Consider the following 22,445-nt stretch of genomic DNA (forward strand, 5'->3'; position numbering starts at 1 on the left):
GGTGTTGGGGGGTAGTAATGGTGTACTAGTGAGGGTGTTGGGGTAGTAATGGTGTAGTAGGTTTGTAGTAGTGAGGGTGTTGGGGGTAGTAAGGGTGTAGTAGGTTTGTAGTAGTGAGGGTGTTGTAGGGGTGTAGTAATGGTGTAGTAGTGAGGGTGTTGGGGGGTAGTAATGGTGTAGTAATGAGGGTGTTGGGGGGTAGTAATGGTGTAGTAGGTTTGTAGTAGTGAGGGTGTTGTAGGGGTGTAGTAATGGTGTAGTAGTGAGGGTGTTGGGGGGTAGTAATGGTGTAATAGTGAGGGTGTTGGGGGGTAGTAATGGTGTAGTAGGTTTGTAGCAGTGAGGGTGTTGTAGGGGTGTAGTAATGGTGTAGTAGTGAGGGTGTTGGGGGGTAGTAATGGTGTAGTAATGAGGGTGTTGGGGGGTAGTAATGGTGTAATAGTGAGGGTGTTGGGGGGTAGTAATGGTGTAGTAGGTTTGTAGTAGTGAGGGTGTTGGGGTAGTAATGGGGTAGTAGGTTTGTAGTAGTGAGGGTGTTGGGGGTAGTAAGGGTGTAGTAGGTTTGTAGTAGTGAGGGTGTTGTAGGGGTGTAGTAATGGTGTAGTAGTGAGGGTGTTGGGGGGTAGTAATGGTGTAGTAATGAGGGTGTTGGGGGGTAGTAATGGTGTAGTAGGTTTGTAGTAGTGAGGGTGTTGTAGGGGTGTAGTAATGGTGTAGTAGTGAGGGTGTTGGGGGGTAGTAATGGTGTAATAGTGAGGGTGTTGGGGGGTAGTAATGGTGTAGTAGGTTTGTAGTAGTGAGGGTGTTGTAGGGGTGTAGTAATGGTGTAGTAGTGAGGGTGTTGGGGGGTAGTAATGGTGTAGTAATGAGGGTGTTGGGGGTAGTAATGGTGTAGTAGGTTTGTAGTAGTGAGGGTGTTGGGGGTAGTAATGGTGTAGTAGTGAGGGTGTTGGGGTAGTAATGGTGTAGTAGGTTTGTAGTAGTGAGGGTGTTGTAGGGGTGTAATAATGGTGTAGTAGGGGTTTAGGTGTAGTAGTGAGGGTGTAGTAATGGTGTAGTGTGTAGTTGGGGTGTAGTGTAGGTGTAGTAGTGAGGGTGTTGGGGGGTAGTAATGGTGTAGTAGGGGTGTAGGTGTAGTAGTGAGGGTGTAGTATGGGTGTAGATGTAGTAGTGAGGGTGTAGGTGTAGTAGTGAGGGTGTAGTAGGGGTGTAGTAATGGTGTAGTGTGTAGTTGGGGTGTAGTGTAGGTGTAGTAGTGAGGGTGTTGGGGGGTAGTAATGGTGTAGTAGGGGTGTAGGTGTAGTAGTGAGGGTGTAGTATGGGTGTAGATGTAGTAGTGAGGGTGTAGTAGGGGTGTAGGTGTAGTAGTGAGGGTGTAGTAGGGGTGTAGTAATGGTGTAGTGTGTAGTTGGGGTGTAGTGTAGGTGTAGTAGTGAGGGTGTTGGGGGGTAGTAATGGTGTAGTAGGGGTGTAGGTGTAGTAGTGAGGGTGTAGTATGGGTGTAGATGTAGTAGTGAGGGTGTAGGTGTAGTAGTGAGGGTGTAGTAGGGGTGTAGTAATGGTGTAGTGTGTAGTTGGGGTGTAGTGTAGGTGTAGTAGTGAGGGTGTTGGGGGGTAGTAATGGTGTAGTAGGGGTGTAGGTGTAGTAGTGAGGGTGTAGTATGGGTGTAGATGTAGTAGTGAGGGTGTAGTAGGGGTGCAGGTGTAGTAGTGAGGGTGTAGTAGGGGTGTAGTAATGGTGTAGTGTGTAGTTGGGGTGTAGTGTAGGTGTAGTAGTGAGGGTGTTGGGGGGTAGTAATGGTGTAGTAGGGGTGTAGGTGTAGTAGTGAGGGTGTAGTATGGGTGTAGATGTAGTAGTAATGGTGTAGTAGGGGTGTAGGTGTAGTAGTGAGGGTGTAGTAGGGGTGTAGGTGTAGTAGTGAGGGTGTAGTAGGGGTGCAGGTGTAGTAGTGAGGGTGTAGTAGGGGTGTAGTAATGGTGTAGTGTGTAGTTGGGGTGTAGTGTAGGTGTAGTAGTGAGGGTGTTGGGGGGTAGTAATGGTGTAGTAGGGGTGTAGGTGTAGTAGTGAGGGTGTAGTATGGGTGTAGATGTAGTAGTAATGGTGTAGTAGGGGTGTAGGTGTAGTAGTGAGGGTGTAGTAGGGGTGTAGGTGTAGTAGTGAGGGTGTAGTAGGGGTGTAGTAATGGTGTAGTGTGTAGTTGGGGTGTAGTGTAAGTGTAGTAGTGAGGGTGTAGATGTAGTAGTAATGGTGTAGTAGGGGTGTAGGTGTAGTAGTGAGGGTGTAGTAGGGGTGTAGTAATGGTGTAGTGTGTAGTTGGGGTGTAGTGTAAGTGTAGTAGTGAGGGTGTTAGACTTCTCCCCATCTTAGCTACTGTTGTATCAATATGTTTTGACCATGACAGTTTACAGTCCAGGGTTACTCCAAGCAGTTTAGTCACCTCAACTTGCTCAATTTACACATTATTCATTACAATATTTAGTTGAGGTTCAGGGTTTAGTGAATGATTTGTCCCAAATACAATGCTTTGAGTTGTATAAATATTTAGGGCTAAGTTATTCCTTGCCACCCACTCTGAAACTAACTGCAGCTCTTTGTTGAGTGTTGCAGTCATTTCAGTCTCTGTAGTAGCTGATGTGTATAGTGTTGAGTCATCCACATACATTGACACTCTGTAGTAGCTGACGTGTCTAGTGTTGAGTCATCCACATACATAGACACTCTGTAGTAGCTGACGTGTATAGTGTTGAGTCATCCACATACATAGACACTCTGTAGTAGCTGGCGTGTATAGTGTTGAGTCATCCACATACATAGACACTCTGTAGTAGCTGACGTGTATAGTGTTGAGTCATCCACATACATAGACACTCTGTAGTAGCTGGCGTGTATAGTGTTGAGTCATCCACATACATAGACACTCTGTAGTAGCTGACGTGTATAGTGTTGAGTCATCCACATACATAGACACTCTGTAGTAGCTGACGTGTATAGTGTTGAGTCATCCACATACATAGACACTCTGTAGTAGCTGACGTGTATAGTGTTGAGTCATCCACATACATAGACACTCTGTAGTAGCTGGCGTGTATAGTGTTGAGTCATCCACATACATAGACACTCTGTAGTAGCTGACGTGTATAGTGTTGAGTCATCCACATACATAGACACTCTGTAGTAGCTGACGTGTATAGTGTTGAGTCATCCACATACATAGACACTCTGTAGTAGCTGACGTGTATAGTGTTGAGTCATCCACATACATAGACACTCTGTAGTAGCTGACGTGTATAGTGTTGAGTCATCCACATACATTGACACTCTGTAGTAGCTGACGTGTATAGTGTTGAGTCATCCACATACATAGACACTCTGTAGTAGCTGACGTGTCTAGTGTTGAGTCATCCACATACATTGACACTCTGTAGTAGCTGACGTGTATAGTGTTGAGTCATCCACATACATAGACACTCTGTAGTAGCTGACGTGTCTAGTGTTGAGTCATCCACATACATTGACACTCTGTAGTAGCTGACGTGTATAGTGTTGAGTCATCCACATACATAGACACTCTGTAGTAGCTGACGTGTATAGTGTTGAGTCATCCACATACATTGACACTCTGTAGTAGCTGACGTGTATAGTGTTGAGTCATCCACATACATAGACACTCTGTAGTAGCTGACGTGTATAGTGTTGAGTCATCCACATACATTGACACTCTGTAGTAGCTGACGTGTATAGTGTTGAGTCATCCACAGACATAGACACTCTGTAGTAGCTGACGTGTATAGTGTTGAGTCATCCACATACATAGACACTCTGTAGTAGCTGGCGTGTATAGTGTTGAGTCATCCACATACATAGACACTCTGTAGTAGCTGACGTGTATAGTGTTGAGTCATCCACATACATTGACACTCTGTAGTAGCTGACGTGTATAGTGTTGAGTCATCCACAGACATAGACACTCTGTAGTAGCTGACGTGTATAGTGTTGAGTCATCCACATACATAGACACTCTGTAGTAGCTGGCGTGTATAGTGTTGAGTCATCCACATACATAGACACTCTGTAGTAGCTGACGTGTATAGTGTTGAGTCATCCACATACATAGACACTCTGTAGTAGCTGACGTGTATAGTGTTGAGTCATCCACATACATAGACACTCTGTAGTAGCTGACGTGTATAGTGTTGAGTCATCCACAGACATAGACACTCTGTAGTAGCTGACGTGTATAGTGTTGAGTCATCCTCATACATAGACACTCTGTAGTAGCTGACGTATATAGTGTTGAGTCATACATAGACACTCTGTAGTAGCTGACGTGTATAGTGTTGAGTCATCCACAGACATAGACACTATGGCTTTGGCATGTTGGAAGTAAGTAAAGACTGAAAAAAGCAAGGGGCCTGGGGATTTCCTGATTCTGCCTGGAGAGTCTTCCATTGAAGAACAGCCTCTAGGTTATGTTAGAGGTAACTCTTTATCCACAATATTGCAGGGGGTGTAAAGCCATACATGTAGCTTTAGAAATAAGGTTACTGAAATCAATAACCAACTCACATCAGATAACATTCATATTAGCCATTTCTGAGACTCACTTAGATAATTAATTTGATGATACATCAGTAGCAATACAAGGATATAACATCTATAGAAGAGACAGGAATGCTAATGGGGGGGGGTGTTACTGTATATATTCAGAGCCATATCCCTGTAATGCTTATGGGGGAGGTGTTGCTGTATATATTCAGAGCCATATCCCTGTAATGCTTATGGGGGAGGTGTTACTGTATATATTCAGAGCCATATCCCTGTAATGCTTATGGGGGAGGTGTTACTGTATATATTCAGAGCCATATCCCTGTAATGCTTATGGGGGAGGTGTTACTGTATATATTCAGAGCCATATCCCTGTAATGCTTATGGGGGAGGTGTTACTGTATATATTCAGAGCCATATCCCTGTAATGCTTATGGGGGAGGTGTTACTGCATATATTCAGAGCCATATCCCTGTAATGCTTATGGGGGAGGTGTTGCTGTATATATTCAGAGCCATATCCCTGTAATGCTTATGGGGGAGGTGTTACTGTATATATTCAGAGCCATATCCCTGTAATGCTTATGAGGGAGGTGTTACTGTATATATTCAGAGCCATATCCCTGTAATGCTTATGGGGGGGGGGGGGGGGTGTTACTCTATATATTCAGAGCCATATCCCTGTAATGCTCATGGGGGAGGTATTACTGTATATATTCAGAGCCATATCCCTGTAATGCTTATGGGGGGGGGGGGGTGTTGCTGTATATATTCAGAGCCATATCCCTGTAATGCTTATGGGGGAGGTGTTACTGTATATATTCAGAGCCATATCCCTGTAATGCTTATGGGGGAGGTGTTACTGTATATATTCAGAGCCATATCCCTGTAATGCTTATGGGGGGGGGGTGTTGCTGTATATATTCAGAGCCATATCCCTGTAATGCTTATGGGGGAGGTGTTACTGTATATATTCAGAGCCATATCCCTGTAATGCTTATGGGGGAGGTGTTACTGTATATATTCAGAGCCATATCCCTGTAATGCTTATGGGGGAGGTGTTGCTGTATATATTCAGAGCCATATCCCTGTAATGCTTATGGGGGAGGTGTTGCTGTATATATTCAGAGCCATATCCCTGTAATGCTTATGGGGGAGGTGTTGCTGCATATATTCAGAGCCATATCCCTGTAATGCTTATGGGGGAGGTGTTACTGTATATATTCAGAGCCATATCCCTGTAATGCTTATGGGGGAGGTGTTGCTGTATATATTCAGAGCCATATCCCTGTAATGCTTATGGGGGAGGTGTTGCTGCATATATTCAGAGCCATATCCCTGTAATGCTTATGGGGGAGGTGTTACTGTATATATTCATATCCCTGTAATGCTTATGGGGGAGGTGTTACTGTATATATTCAGAGCCATATCCCTGTAATGCTTATGGGGGAGGTGTTACGGTATATATTCAGAGCCATATCCCTGTAATGCTTATGGGGGGGGGGGGGGGTGTTGCTGTATATATTCAGAGCCATATCCCTGTAATGCTTATGGGGGGGGGGGGGGGGGTGTTGCTGTATATATTCAGAGTCATATCCCTGTAATGCTTATGGGGGGGGGGGGGGGGTGTTGCTGTATATATTCAGAGCCATATCCCTGTAATGCTTATGGGGGAGGTGTTACTGTATATATTCAGAGCCATATCCCTGTAATGCTTATGGGGGAGGTGTTACTGTATATATTCAGAGCCATATCCCTGTAATGCTTATGGGGGGGGTGTTACTGTATATATTCAGAGCCATATCCCTGTAATGCTTATGGGGGAGGTGTTACTGTATATATTCAGAGCCATATCCCTGTAATGCTTATGGGGGAGGTGTTACTGTATATATTCAGAGCCATATCCCTGTAATGCTTATGGGGGAGGTGTTACTGTATATATTCAGAGCCATATCCCTGTAATGCTTATGGGGGAGGTGTTGCTGTATATATTCAGAGCCATATCCCTGTAATGCTTATGGGGGAGGTGTTACTGTATATATTCAGAGCCATATCCCTGTAATGCTTATGGGGGAGGTGTTACTGTATATATTCAGAGCCATATCCCTGTAATGCTTATGGGGGAGGTGTTGCTGTATATATTCAGAGCCATATCCCTGTAATGCTTATGGGGGAGGTGTTACTGTATATATTCAGAGCCATATCCCTGTAATGCTTATGGGGGAGGTGTTGCTGTATATATTCAGAGCCATATCCCTGTAATGCTTATGGGGGAGGTGTTACTGTATATATTCAGAGCCATATCCCTGTAATGCTTATGGGGGGGGGGGGAGGTGTTACTGTATATATTCATATCCCTGTAATGCTTATGGGGGAGGTGTTACTGTATATATTCAGAGCCATATCCCTGTAATGCTTATGGGGGAGGTGTTACTGTATATATTCAGAGCCATATCTCTGTAATGCTTATGGGGGAGGTGCTACTGTATATATTCAGAGCCATATCCCTGTAATGCTTATGGGGGGGTGTTACTGTATATATTCAGAGCCATATCCCTGTAATGCTTATGGGGGAGGTGTTACTGTATATATTCAGAGCCATATCCCTGTAATGCTTATGGGGGAGGTGTTACTGTATATATTCAGAGCCATATCCCTGTAATGCTTATGGGGGGAGGTGTTACTGTATATATTCAGAGCCATATCCCTGTAATGCTTATGGGGGGGGTGTTGCTGTATATATTCAGAGCCATATCCCTGTAATGCTTATGGGGGGGGGGGGGGGTGTTACTGTATATATTCAGAGCCATATCCCTGTAATGCTTATGGGGGGGGGGGGGGTGTTGCTGTATATATTCAGAGCCATATCCCTGTAATGCTTATGGGGGAGGTGTTGCTGTATATATTCAGAGCCATATCCCTGTAATGCTTATGGGGGAGGTGTTGCTGTATATATTCAGAGCCATATCCCTGTAATGCTTATGGGGGAGGTGTTACTGTATATATTCAGAGCCATATCCCTGTAATGCTTATGGGGGAGGTGTTACTGTATATATTCAGAGCCATATCCCTGTAATGCTTATGGGGGAGGTGTTACTGTATATATTCAGAGCCATATCCCTGTAATGCTTATGGGGGAGGTGTTACTGTATATATTCAGAGCCATATCCCTGTAATGCTTATGGGGGAGGTGTTACTGTATATATTCAGAGCCATATCCCTGTAACGCTTATGGGGGAGGTGTTACTGTATATATTCAGAGCCATATCCCTGTAACGCTTAGAGAAGATCTTATGTCAAGTGTTATTGAAGTGCTGTGGTTGCAGGTTCACCTCATCTAAAGCCTTTTCTTGTGTTGCTATAGGCCACCAAGTGCTAACAGTCAGTATCTAAATAATATGTGGGAAATAACAAAGAGTAGCAGTCTGTTTTGGAATGGGGGGGTCAGTAATAGATTGGTCCTGAGTAGCAGTCTGTTTTGGAATGGGGGGGGTCAGTAATAGATTGGTCCTGAGTAGCAGTCTGTTTTGGAATGGGGGGGTCAGTAATAGATTGGTCCTGAGTAGCAGTCTGTTTTGGAATGGGGGGGGTCAGTAATAGATTGGTCCTGAGTAGCAGTCTGTTTTGGAATGGGGGGGTCAGTAATAGATTGGTCCTGAGTAGCAGTCTGTTTTGGAATGGGGGGGTCAGTAATAGATTGGTCCTGAGTAGCAGTCTGTTTTGGAATGGGGGGGGTCAGTAATAGATTGGTCCTGAGTAGCAGTCTGTTTTGGAATGGGGGGGGTCAGTAATAGATTGGTCCTGAGTAGCAGTCTGTTTTGGAATGGGGGGGTCAGTAATAGATTGGTCCTGAGTAGCAGTCTGTTTTGGAATGGGGGGTCAGTAATAGATTGGTCCTGAACATCTCTAAAACTAAGAGCATTGCATTTGGTAAAAATCCTTCCCTAAGGTCTAGACCTCAGCTGAATCTGGTAGTGAATGGTGTGGCTGTTGAACAAGTTGAGGAGACTCAATTACTACATCTGCCTTTTTTAATTTATTTTTTATTGATGTAGTTCTGTCCTTGAGCTGTTCTGGTCTATTTAATGTTCTGTATTATGTCATGTTTTTCCAGCAGCAGACTATGATCGATAATGTCAAAAGCCACACTGAAGTCTAACAAAACAGCCCCCACAATCATTTTTTATAATCAATTTCTCTCAGCCAATCATCAGAAATTTGTGTAAGTGCTGTGCTTGTTGAATGTCCTTCCCTATAAGCTGAAAGTCTGTAAAATAGCATTGTATCTGGTCAAACACAATTTTTCCAGAAGTTTGGGTTGGTAACAGGCTGATTGGTCGGCTATTTGAGCCATTAAAGGGGGCTTTACTATTCTTGGGTAGCAGAATGACTTTAGCTTCCCTCCAGGCCTGAGGGAACACGCTCTCTGGTCGGCTTAGATTGAAGATGTGGCAAATAGGAGTGGTAATATCGTCCTCTATTATCCTCAGTAACTTTCCATCCAAGTCTTCAGACCCCGGGGGCTTGACATTGTTGAAAGACAACAATCATTTTTTCACCTCTTCCACACTCATTTTACAGAATTCAAAATTACAATGCTTGTCTTTCATAATTTGGTTAGATATACTTGGATGTGTAGTGTCCGTGTTTGTTACTGGCATGTCATTGCCTAAGTTTGCTAATCTTACCAATTAAAAAAAGAATTGAAGAAGTTGTAAATATCAGTGGGTTTGTGATGAATGAGCCATCTGATTCAATGAATGAAGGAGCCGAGTTGGCTTTTTGCCTAAAATATAATTTAAGGAGCTCCAAAGCTTTTTACTATCACTCTTTATATCATTTATCTTTGTTTCATAATATAGTTTCTTCTTTTTATTCAGTTTAGTCACATGATTTCTCAATTTGCAGTACATTTACCAAACCCACGTGGCTCAGTTGGTAGAGCATAGGAAATCAAATCAAATGTTATTGGTCACATACACATGGTTAGCAGATGTTATTGCGGGTGTAGCGAAATGCTTGTGCTTCTAGTTCCAACCATACAGTAATAACCAACAAGTAATCTAACCTAACAATTCCACAACTACTACCTTATACACACAAGTGTAAAGGGATAAAGAATATGTACATAAAGATATATGAATGAGTGATGGTACAGAACGGCATAGGCAAGATGCAGTAGATGGTATAGTGTACAGTATATACATATGAGATGAGTAATGTAGGGTATGTAAACAGTGGCATAGTTTAAAGTGGCTAGTGATACATGTATTACATAAAGATGGGAAGATGCAGTAGATGATATAGAGTACAGTATATACATATGAGATGAGTAATGTAGGGTATGTAAACATTATATAAAGTGGCATTGTTTAAGTGATACATTTATTACATCCAATTTGTTATTATTAAAGTGGCTAGCCCTCAGGGTTGTGGGTTCGATTCCCACGGGGGACCAGTATGGGAATGTATGCACTCACTACTGTAAGTCGCTCTGGATAAGAGCGTCTGCTAAATGACTAAAATATAACATGTAAATAAATACCTTTGGTTTTCCTAGATATGGCTACTATATTGGGATCACTACATCCTATGCATCTGGATACTGCTTTAAAGCAACTTTCTGCAGTATTAGTAAAGATGTGATCAATAAATGTTGATGATTTCATTCCTGTGCTGTTTGTAACGACCCTGGTAGGTTGACTGATAACTCCTGTGCTGTTTGTAACGACCCTGGTAGGTTGACTGATAACTCCTGTGCTGTTTGTAACGACCCTGGTAGGTTGACTGATAACTCCTGTGCTGTTTGTAGCTACCCTGGTTGGTTGACTGATAACTCCCGTGCTGTTTGTAACTACCCTGGTAGGTTGACTGATAACTCCTGTGCTGTTTGTAACGACCCTGGTAGGTTGACTGATAACTCCTGTGCTGTTTGTAACTACCCTGGTAGGTTGACTGATAACTCCTGTGCTGTTTGTAACGACCCTGGTAGGTTGACTGATAACTCCTGTGCTGTTTGTAACAACCCTGGTAGGTTGACTGATAACTCCCGTGCTGTTTGTAACTACCCTGGTAGGTTGACTGATAACTCCTGTGCTGTTTGTAACTACCCTGGTAGGTTGACTGATAACTCCTGTGCTGTTTGTAGCTACCCTGGTAGGTTGACTGATAACTCCTGTACTGTTTGTAACGACCCTGGTAGGTTGACTGATAACTCCTGTGCTGTTTGTAACTACCCTGGTAGGTTGACTGATAACTCCTGTACTGTTTGTAACGACCCTGGTAGGTTGACTGATAACTCCTGTACTGTTTGTAACGACCCTGGTAGGTTGACTGATAACTCCTGTACTGTTTGTAACGACCCTGGTAGGTTGACTGATAACTCCTGTACTGTTTGTAAATACCCTGGTAGGTTGACTGATAACTCCTGTGCTGTTTGTAAATACCCTGGTAGGTTGACTGATAACTCCTGTACTGTTTGTAACTACCCTGGTAGGTTGACTGATAACTCCTGTGCTGTTTGTAACGACCCTGGTAGGTTGACTGATAACTCCTGTACTGTTTGTAACGACCCTGGTAGGTTGACTGATAACTCCTGTACTGTTTGTAAATACCCTGGTAGGTTGACTGATAACTCCTGTGCTGTTTGTAAATACCCTGGTAGGTTGACTGATAACTCCTGTACTGTTTGTAACTACCCTGGTAGGTTGACTGATAACTCCTGTGCTGTTTGTAACTACCCTGGTAGGTTGACTGATAACTCCTGTGCTGTTTGTAACGACCCTGGTAGGTTGACTGATAACTCCTGTGCTGTTTGTAACGACCCTGGTAGGTTGACTGATAACTCCTGTGCTGTTTGTAGCTACCCTGGTAGGTTGACTGATAACCTGATCCAGGTTACAGACATTGGTTCCAGTTTGAAGCTTTTTCCTGAGTGAGCAGCTTGATGAAAGCCAGTCAATATTTAAATCACCCAGAAAATATACCTCTCTGTTGACATCACATACATTATCAACCATTTCACACATGTTGTCCAGATACTGACTGTTATCACTTGGTGGTCTATAGCAGCTTCCCACCATAATGGGATTTATGTGAGGCAGATGAACCTGTAGCCATATTACTTCAACAGTATTTAACATGAGATCCAGATACTGACTGTTATCACTTGGTGGTCTGTAGCAGCTTCCCACCAGAATGGGCTTTAGGTGAGGCAGATGAACCTGTTAGCACTTGGTGGTCTGGAGCAGCTTCCCACCAGAATGGGCTTTAGGTGAGACAGATGAACCTGTTAGCACTTGGTGGTCTATAGCAGCTTCCCACCAGAATGGGCTTTAGGTGAGGCAGATGAACCTGTAGCCATATTACTTCAACAGTATTTAACATGAGATCCTCTCTAATCTTTACAGGAATGTGGTTCTGAATATAAACAGCAAAACAAATCAAATCAAACTTTGCAAGGAAACACTGTCACAACTTTACAAAAACAACGAACCGAGGTCCCTCGTTCAGCGTTCAACATACGTTGAGCTCTGATGTCGCGCTCTGATGTCGCGCTCTGATGTAGGCCTACCAAATGGTGTAGTAGCGAGTGTTGGGGTGTTGTAGGGGGTGTAGTAGTTGGGGTGTAATAATGGTATAGTAGGGGTGTAGTAGTGACGGTGTTGGGGTGTAGTGGGGGTGTAGTAATGGTATAGTAGGGGTGTAGTGGGGGTGTAGTAATGGTATAGTAGGGGTGTAGTGGGGGTGTAGTAATGGTATAGTAGGGGTGTAGTGGGGGTGTAGTAATGGTATAGTAGGGGTGTAGTAGTGAGGGTGTTGGGGTGTAGTGGGGGTGTAGTAATGGTATAGTAGGGGTGTAGTAGTGGGGGTGTAGTAATGGTATAGTAGGGGTCTAGTAGTGGGGGTGTAGTAATGGTATAGTAGGGGTGTAGTAGTGAGGGTGTAGTAATGGTATAGTAGGGGTGTAGTAGTGAGGGTGTAGTAATGGTATAGTAGGGGTGTAGTAGTTGGGGTGTAGTAATGGTATAGTAGGGGTGTAGTAGTGAGGGTGTAGTAATGGTATAGTAGGGGTGTAGTAATGGTATAGTAGGGGTGTAGTAGTGCGGGTGTAGTAATGGTATAGTAGGGGTGTAGTAGTTGGGGTGTAGTAATGGTATAGTGGGGGTGTAGTAGTGGGGGTGTAGTAATGGTATAGTAGGGGTGTAGTAGTGAGGGTGTAGTAATGGTATAGTAGGGGTGTAGTAGTGGGGGTGTAGTAATGGTATAGTAGGGGTGTAGTAGTGAGGGTGTTGGGGTGTTGTAGCGGTGTAGTAATGGTATAGTAGGGGTGTAGTAGTGAGGGTGTTGGTGTGTTGTAGCGGTGTAGTAATGGTATAGTAGGGGTGTAGTAGTGGGGGTGTAGTAATGGTATAGTGGGGTGTAGTAGAGAGTGTGTAGTAATGGTATAGTAGGGGTGTAGTAATGGTATAGTGGGGTGTAGTAGTTGGGGTGTAGTAATGGTATAGTGGGGTGTAGTAGTGAGGGTGTAGTAATGGTATAGTAGGGGTGTAGTAATGGTATAGTGGGGTGTAGTAGTTGGGGTGTAGTAATGGTATAGTGGGGGTGTAGTAGTTGGGGTGTAGTAATGGTATAGTGGGGTGTAGTAGTGAGGGTGTAGTAATGGTATAGTGGGGGTGTAGTAGTTGGGGTGTAGTAATGGTATAGTAGGGGTGTAGTAGTGAGGGTGTAGTAATGGTATAGTAGGGGTGTAGTAGTTGGGGTGTAGTAATGGTATAGTGGGGGTGTAGTAGTTGGGGTGTAGTAATGGTATAGTGGGGTGTAGTAGTGAGGGTGTAGTAATGGTATAGTAGGGGTGTAGTAGTTGGGGTGTAGTAATGGTATAGTGGGGTGTAGTAGTGAGGGTGTAGTAATGATATAGTAGGGGTGTAGTAATGGTATAGTGGGGTGTAGTAGTGAGGGTGTAGTAATGGTATAGTAGGGGTGTAGTAATGGTATAGTAGGGGTGTAGTAGTGAGGGTGTAGTAATGGTATAGTAGGGGTGTAGTAATGGTATAGTGGGGTGTAGTAGTTGGGGTGTAGTAATGGTATAGTGGGGTGTAGTAGTGAGGGTGTAGTAATGGTATTGTAGGGGTGTAGTAGTTGGGGTGTAGTAATGGTATAGTAGTGGTGTAGTAGTGGGGGTGTTGGGGTGTAGTGGGGGTGTTGTAATGGTATAGTAGGGGTGTAGTAGTTGGGGTGTAGTAATGGTATAGTAGGGGTGTAGTAGTGAGGGTGTAGTAATGGTATAGTAGTGAGGGTGTAGTAATGGTATAGTAGGGGTGTAGTAGTTGGGGTGTAGTAATGGTATAGTAGGGGTGTAGTAGTGAGGGTGTAGTAATGGTATAGTGGGGTGTAGTAGTTGGGGTGTAGTAATGGTATAGTGGGGGTGTAGTAGTGAGGGTGTAGTAATGGTATAGTGGGGTGTAGTAGTTGGGGTGTAGTAATGGTATAGTGGGGTGTAGTAGTTGGGGTGTAGTAATGGTATAGTAGGGGTGTAGTAGTGAGGGTGTAGTAATGGTATAGTAGGGGTGTAGTAATGGTATAGTAGGGGTGTAGTAGTGAGGGTGTAGTAATGGTATAGTAGGGGTGTAGTAATGGTATAGTAGGGGTGTAGTAATGGTATAGTAGGGGTGTAGTAGTGAGGGTGTAGTAATGGTATAGTAGGGGTGTAGTAGTTGGGGTGTAGTAGTGATGGTGTAGTAGGGGTGTAGTGAGGGTGTAGTAATGGTATAGTATGGGTGTGTAGTAATGGTATAGTAGGGGTGTAGTAGTTGGGGTGTAGTAGTGAGGGTGTAGTAGGGGTGTAGTGAGGGTGTAGTACTGGTGTAGTGAGGGTGTAGAAGGGGTGTAGTAGGGGTGTAGTACTGGTATAGTAGGGGTGTAGTAGTTGGGGTGTTGGGGTGTAGTAAAGGTATAGTAGGGATGCTATAGTAGACTCACTCCTTGGTCTCGCTGGCCTCTTTCTGCATGATATCCAGGATCATACGGCAGGCAGAGGAGCAGCCCTCGGGGGTGGAGTGGATGGTGATGGGCTTCTCTGCTGCTCCCACATTCTCCTTCCGATGGATGTCCACCCTGATGGAGAGAGACAGACAGGTCACTGAAAGGCTGTCCACCCTGATGGAGAGAGACAGACAGGTCACTGAAAGGCTGTCCACCCTGATGGAGACAGACAGACGGGTCACTGAAAGGCTGTCCACCCTGATGGAGAGAGACAGACAGGTCACTGAAAGGCTGTCCACCCTGATGGAGAGAGACAGACAGGTCACTGAAAGGCTGTCCACCCTGATGGAGAGAGAAAGACAGGTCACTGAAAGGCTGTCCACCCTGATGGAGAGAGACAGACAGGTCACTGAAAGGCTGTCCACCCTGATGGAGAGAGACAGACGGGTCACTGAAAGGCTGTCCACCCTGATGGAGACAGACAGACAAGTCACTGAAAGGCTGTCCACCCTGATGGAGAGAGACAGACAGGTCACTGAAAGGCTGTCCACCCTGATGGAGAGAGACAGACAGGTCACTGAAAGGCTGTCCACCCTGATGGAGAGAGACAGACAGGTCACTGAAAGGCTGTCCACCCTGATGGAGACAGACAGACGGGTCACTGAAAGGCTGTCCACCCTGATGGAGAAAGACAGACAGGTCACTGAAAGGCTGTCCACCCTGATGGAGACAGACAGACAGGTCACTAAAACGCTGAGACTGCATACATAATCATATTCAGGTTTGGGGTCAATGCCATGTTAATTCAGTAACTGATTTAACTGAAATGTAATTAACCCCATACTTCATATTGGATTTGACCAACAAAGGATTGTGTCTAATGCAGATAGAACCATTCTGATCCAACAACCTACCTGGACTGCGTCTGTTGGGTGACGTTCTTGATGGTGAGGCCCTCCTTGCCGATGATGGCTCCTACGAACTGTGTGGGGACCAGCATGCGGAGGGGGAAGTCATGCTGTTTGTGTCGGGGCCCTCCGAAGCCCCCCGAGGGCCCTGGCTGGGGCCCGTCCTGGACCCTGGACGACCGACACCCCCGACGCATCCGTGAGGCCTGTAGGGGCGGAGCTGCATCCATATCCAGGATGTACGACACCCTGAAGGAGTAGCCCTCAAACTGCTGACCCGCCAACTTCTCTACGGCTCTGTGAGGGGAGAGGGTTAGGGTTAGCCCTCAAACTGTTGACCCGTCATCTTCTCTACGGCTCTGTGAGAGAACAGATGAGCCATCTTCTCTACGGCTCTGTGAGAGAACAGATGAGCCATCTTCTCTACGGCTCTGTGAGAGAACAGATGAGCCATCTTCTCTACGGCTCTGTGAGAGAACAGATGAGCCATCTCTACGGGAACGGGAGAGAACAGAAGAGCCATCTTCTCTACAGCTCTGTGAGAGAACAGATGAGCCATCTTCTCTACGGCTCTGAGAAGAGAAAGGGTTAGGGTTAGTCCTCAAACTGGTGACCGTCAACTTCTCTATGGCTCGAGGGGAGAGGGTTAGAGTTAACGAGAGGAAGAGAGAAAGGGTAAGGGGCTCTGACTTGCCGAGTTAAATAAAGGTACAATAAAATAAAAAGGGTTAGGGTGGCTCTGATACCCGTCTTCAGTGCCAAAAACACTGTCGTAGCATATCTGACTAGTCTTAGACTAATTATCCCCTCATTGAAAAGATATTCTAACCTTTCTGCCATACTGATAGTGACAGGTGGGACATTATTTAAACACTGTAATACCACCGACAGATTACTCTACTTACACTTTGGCTTCCTCCTTGGTTGTGTATGTGGCATTCACCACCGCTGTTTCTGTGTCAGTGTTAACTGTGGACGGAGAACGAGAGAGAGGTTCAGTCATTTCTCTGCTGTACCGTAGGGGGGATATAGAGAACCACTACTGTAGGGGGGATATAGAGGGCTACTATTGTAGAGGGGATATAGAGGACCACTACTGTAGAGGGGATATAGAGGACCACTACTGTAGAGGGATATAGAGGACTACTACTGTAGAGGGATATAGAGGACCACTACTGTAGAGGGGATATAGAGGACCACTACTGTAGAGGGATATAGAGGACCACTACTGTAGGGGGATATAGAGGACCACTACTGTAGAGGGGATATAGAGGACCACTACTGTAGGGGATATAGAGGACCACTACTGTAGGGGGGATATAGAGGACTACTACTGTAGGGGGGATATAGAGGACTACTACTGTAGGGGGGATATAGAGGACCACTACTGTAGGGGGGATATAGAGGACCACTACTGTAGGGGGATATAGAGGACCACTACTGTAGTGGGGATATAGAGGACTACTACTGTAGGGGGGATATAGAGGACCACTACTGTAGAGGGGATATAGAGGACCACTACTGTAGAGGGATATAGAGGACCACTACTGTAGAGGGATATAGAGGACCACTACTGTAGAGGGGATATAGAGGACCACTACTGTAGAGGGGATATAGAGGACCACTACTGTAGAGGGATATAGAGGACCACTACTGTAGAGGGGCTATAGAGTACCACTACTGTAGGGGGGATATAGAGGACCACTACTGTAGAGGGGATATAGAGGACCACTACTGTAGAGGGGATATAGAGGACCACTACTGTAGAGGGGATATAGAGGACCACTACTGTAGAGGGGATATAGAGGACCACTACTGTAGAGGGATATAGAGGACCACTACTGTAGAGGGGATATAGAGGACCACTACTGTAGAGGGATATAGAGGACCACTACTGTAGAGGGGATATAGAGGTCCACTACTGTAGAGGGATATAGAGGACCACTACTGTAGAGGGGATATAGAGGACCACTACTGTAGAGGGGATATAGAGGACCACTACTGTAGAGGGGATATAGAGGACCACTACTGTAGAGGGGATATAGAGGACCACTACTGTAGAGGGGATATAGAGGACCACTACTGTGGGGGGGATATAGAGGACCACTACTGTAGGGGGGAGATAGAGGACCACTACTGTAGAGGGGATATAGAGGACCACTACTGTAGGGGGGATATAGAGGACCACTACTCTAGAGGGGATATAGAGGACCACTACTGTAGAGGGGGAGATAGAGGACCACTACTGTAGGGGGGATATAGAGGACCACTACTGTAGAGGGGATATAGAGGACCACTACTGTAGGGGGGATATAGAGGACCACAACTGTAGAGGGATATAGAGGACCACTACCGTAGGGGGGATATAGAGGACCACTACTGTAGGGGGGATATAGAGGACCACTACTGTAGTGGGGATATAGAGGACCACTACTGTAGTGGGGATATAGAGGACCACTACTGTAGGGGGGATATAGAGGACCACTACTGTAGGGGGGATATAGAGGACCACTACTGTAGGGGGGATATAGAGGACTACTACTGTAGGGGGGATATAGAGGACCACTACTGTAGAGGGATATAGAGGACCACTACTGTAGGGGGATATAGAGGACCACTACTGTAGAGGGGATATAGAGGACCACTACTGTAGAGGGATATAGAGGACCACTACTGTAGAGGGGATATAGAGGACCACTACTGTAGAGGGGATATAGAGGACCACTACTGTAGAGGGGATATAGAGGACCACTACTGTAGAGGGATATAGAGGACCACTACTGTAGGGGGGATATAGAGGACCACTACTGTAGAGGGGATATAGAGGACCACTACTGTAGAGGGGATATAGAGGACCACTACTGTAGAGGGATATAGAGGACCACTACCGTAGGGGGGATATAGAGGACCACTACTGTAGGGGGGATATAGAGGACCACTACTGTAGTGGGGATATAGAGGACCACTACTGTAGTGGGGATATAGAGGACCACTACTGTAGGGGGGATATAGAGGACCACTACTGTAGGGGGGATATAGAGGACCACTACTGTAGGGGGGATATAGAGGACTACTACTGTAGGGGGGATATAGAGGACCACTACTGTAGGGGGGATATAGAGGACCACTACTGTAGGGGGGATATAGAGTACCACTACTGTAGGGGGGATATAGAGGATAGAGGACCACTACTGTAGAGGGGGTATAGAGGACCACTACTGTAGGGGGGATATAGAGGACCACTACTGTAGGGGGATATAGAGGACCACTACTGTAGGGGGGATATAGAGGACCACTACTGTAGAGGGGATATAGAGGACCACTACTGTAGGGGGGATATAGAGGACCACTAGTGTAGGGGGATATAGAGGACCACTACTGTAGGGGGGATATAGAGGACCACTACTGTAGGGGGGATATAGAGTACCACTACTGTAGGGGGGATATAGAGGACCACTACTGTAGGGGGGATATAGAGGACCACTACTGTAGGGGGGATATAGAGGACCACTACTGTAGAGGGGATATAGAGGACCACTACTGTAGGGGGATATAGAGGACCACTACTGTAGAGGGATATAGAGGACCACTACTGTAGAGAGGATATAGAGGACCACTACTGTAGGGGGGATATAGAGGACCACTACTGTAGTGGGGATATAGAGGACCACTACTGTAGGGGGGATATAGAGGACCACTACTGTAGAGGGATATAGAGGACCACTACTGTAGAGGGATATAGAGGACCACTACTGTAGAGGGGATATAGAGGACCACTACTGTAGAGGGGATATAGAGGACCACTACTGTAGAGGGGATATAGAGGACCACTACTGTAGAGGGACATAGAGGACCACTACCGTAGAGGGGATATAGAGGACCACTACCGTAGGGGGGATATAGAGGACCAATACTGTAGGGGGATATAGAGGACCACTACTGTAGAGGGGATATAGAGGACCACTACTGTAGAGGGGATATAGAGGACCACTACTGTAGGGGGATATAGAGGACCACTACTGTAGGGGGATATAGAGTACCACTACTGTAGGGGGGATATAGAGGACCACTACTGTAGGGGGGATATAGAGGACCACTACTGTAGGGGGGATATAGAGGACCACTACTGTAGAGGGGATATAGAGGACCACTACTGTAGGGGGATATAGAGGACCACTACTGTAGAGGGATATAGAGGACCACTACTGTAGAGAGGATATAGAGGACCACTACTGTAGGGGGGATATAGAGGACCACTACTGTAGTGGGGATATAGAGGACCACTACTGTAGGGGGGATATAGAGGACCACTACTGTAGAGGGATATAGAGGACCACTACTGTAGAGGGATATAGAGGACCACTACTGTAGAGGGGATATAGAGGACCACTACTGTAGAGGGGATATAGAGGACCACTACTGTAGAGGGACATAGAGGACCACTACCGTAGAGGGGATATAGAGGACCACTACCGTAGGGGGGATATAGAGGACCAATACTGTAGGGGGATATAGAGGACCACTACTGTAGAGGGGATATAGAGGACCACTACTGTAGAGGGGATATAGAGGACCACTACTGTAGGGGGATATAGAGGACCACTACTGTAGGGGGATATAGAGGACCACTACTGTAGGGGGATATAGAGGACCACTACTGTAGGGGGGATATAGAGGACCACTACTGTAGGGGGGATAGAGGACCACTACTGTAGAGGGGATATAGAGGACCACTACTGTAGAGGGGATATAGAGGACCACTACTGTAGGGGGATATAGAGAACCACTACTGTAGGCGGGTATAGAGGACCACTACCGTAGGCGGGATGTAGAGGACCACTACGAATTGTAGAGGTAGTTGTAGACCGATGCGCCACTGGAAACCACATATCCTGAGGCTGCATTTATTGTAGCTGGGGATTATAACAATCAAGGCTAATCTGAAAACAAGGCTCCCTAAATGTTATCAGCATATCGAATGCGCGACCCGGGCTGGCAAAACCCTGGATCATTGTTATTCTAACTTCCGATATGCATATAAAGCCCACCCCCGCGACCCAGGCTGTCAAAACCGGGGATCATTGTTATTCTGACTTCCGATACGCATATAAAGCCCCGCCCTCCTTTCGGGAAATCTGACCAACTCCATCTGGTCTCAGCCTATAGACAGAACCTAAAACAGGACGCGCCCGCGCTCAGGTCTGTTCAACGCTGGTCCGACCAATCGGATTCCACGCTTCAAGACTGCTTCGATCACGTGGACTGGGATATGTTCTGTATAGCGTCGTACAATAACATTGACGAATACGCTGATTCGGTGAGCGAGTTCATTAGAAAATGCATCGGTGACATTATACCCACAGCAAGGATTAAAACATTCCCAAACCAGAAACCATGGATTGATGGCAGTATTGGCGCAAAACTGAAAGTGCAAACCACTGCTTTTAAATCAGGGCAATGTGACCGGAAACATGACCGAATACAACAGTGTAGCTATTCTCTCCGCAAGGCAATCAAACAAGCTAAGCGTCAGTATAGAGACAAAGTAGAGTCGCAATTCAACGGCTCAGACACGAGAAGTATGTGGCAGGGTCTACAGTCAATCACGGACTACAAAAGGAAAACCAGTCCCGTCACGGACCACGATGTCTTGCTCTCAGACAAACTAAACAACTTCTTTGCTCACTTTGAGGACAATACAGTGCCACTGACACAACCTGCTACCAAAACCTGCGGGCTCTCCTTCACCGCAGCCGAGGTGAGTAAAACATTTAAACGTGTTAACACTCGGAAGGCTGCCGGCCCAGACGGCATTCCCAGCCGCGTCCTCAGAGCATGCGCAGACCAGCTGGCTGGTGTGTTTAAGGACATATTCAATCAATCCTTATCCCAGTCTGCTGTTCCCACATGCTTCACGAGGGCCACCATTGTTCCTGTTCCCAAGAAAGCTAAGGTAACTGAGCTAAACGACTACCGCCCCGTAGCACTCACTTCCGTCATCACGAAGTGCTTTGAGAGATTAGTCAAGGACCAAATCACCTCCACCCTACCTGACACCCTAGACCCACTCCAATTTGCTTACCGACCCAATAGGTCCACAGACGACGCAATCGCAACCACACTGTACACTGCCCTAACCCATCTGGACAAGAGGAATACCTATGTGAGAATGCTGTTCATCGACTACAGCTCAGCATTTAACACCATAGTACCCTCCAAACTCGTCATCAAGCTCGAGACCCTGGGTCTTGACCCCGGGTCTCGACCCCGGGTCTCGACCCCGCCCTGTGCAACTGGGTCCTGAACTTCCTGACGGGCCGCCCCCAGGTGGTGAGGGTAGGTAACATCTCCACCCCACTGATCCTCAACACTGGGGCCCCACAAGGGTGTGTGCTCAGCCCCCTCCTGTACTCCCTGTTCACCCATGACTGCGTGGCCAGGCACGCCTCCAACTCAATCATCAAGTTTGCAGACGACACTACAGTGGTAGGCTTGATTACCAAAACAACGAGACGGCCTACAGGGAGGAGGTGAAGGCCCTCGGAGTGTGGTGTCAGGAAAATAACCTCACACTCAATGTCAACAAAACAAAGGAGATGATCGTGGACTTCAGGAAACAGCAGAGGGAGCACCCCCCTATCCACATCGACGGGTCAGTAGTGGAGAAGTTTTAAGTTCCTCGGTGTATACATCACGGACAAACTGAATTGGTCCACCCACACAGACAGCGTTGTGAAGAAGGCGCAGCAGCACCTCTTCAACCTCAGGAGGCTGAAGAAATTCTACATGTCACCAAAAACACTCACAAACTTCTACAGATGCACAATCGAGAGCATCCTGTCGGGCTGTATCACCGCCTGGTAGGGCAACTGCTCCGCCCACAACTGTAAGGCTCTCCAGAGGGTAGTGAGGTCTGCACAACGCATCACCGGGGGCAAACTACACCTACACCACCCGATGTCACAGGAAGGCCAAAAAGATCATCAAGGACAACAACCACCCGAGCCA

At 46.2% G+C, this 22,445-nt stretch overlaps 1 protein-coding gene across 4 annotated transcripts in view; it reads right to left on the reverse strand.

Moving 5' to 3' along the window:
- Positions 1-22,445, reverse strand: part of igf2bp2a (insulin-like growth factor 2 mRNA binding protein 2a) — a 79,105-nt gene that overhangs the window by 41,761 nt on the left and 14,899 nt on the right. For all 4 annotated transcript variants that reach the window (XM_055877523.1, XM_055877521.1, XM_055877524.1 and 1 more), the window contains exons 5-7: positions 16,343-16,406; positions 15,444-15,734; positions 14,527-14,661 (exon numbers count right to left, since the gene is read on the reverse strand). In XM_055877523.1, coding sequence (XP_055733498.1) covers positions 14,527-14,661; positions 15,444-15,734; positions 16,343-16,406 — 490 coding nt within the window. The remainder of the gene's footprint in view (positions 1-14,526; positions 14,662-15,443; positions 15,735-16,342; positions 16,407-22,445) is intronic.

Source organism: Salvelinus fontinalis, chromosome 23 (genome assembly GCF_029448725.1).
Source record: "Salvelinus fontinalis isolate EN_2023a chromosome 23, ASM2944872v1, whole genome shotgun sequence".
NCBI classification, from domain to species: Eukaryota; Metazoa; Chordata; class Actinopteri; order Salmoniformes; family Salmonidae; genus Salvelinus; species Salvelinus fontinalis.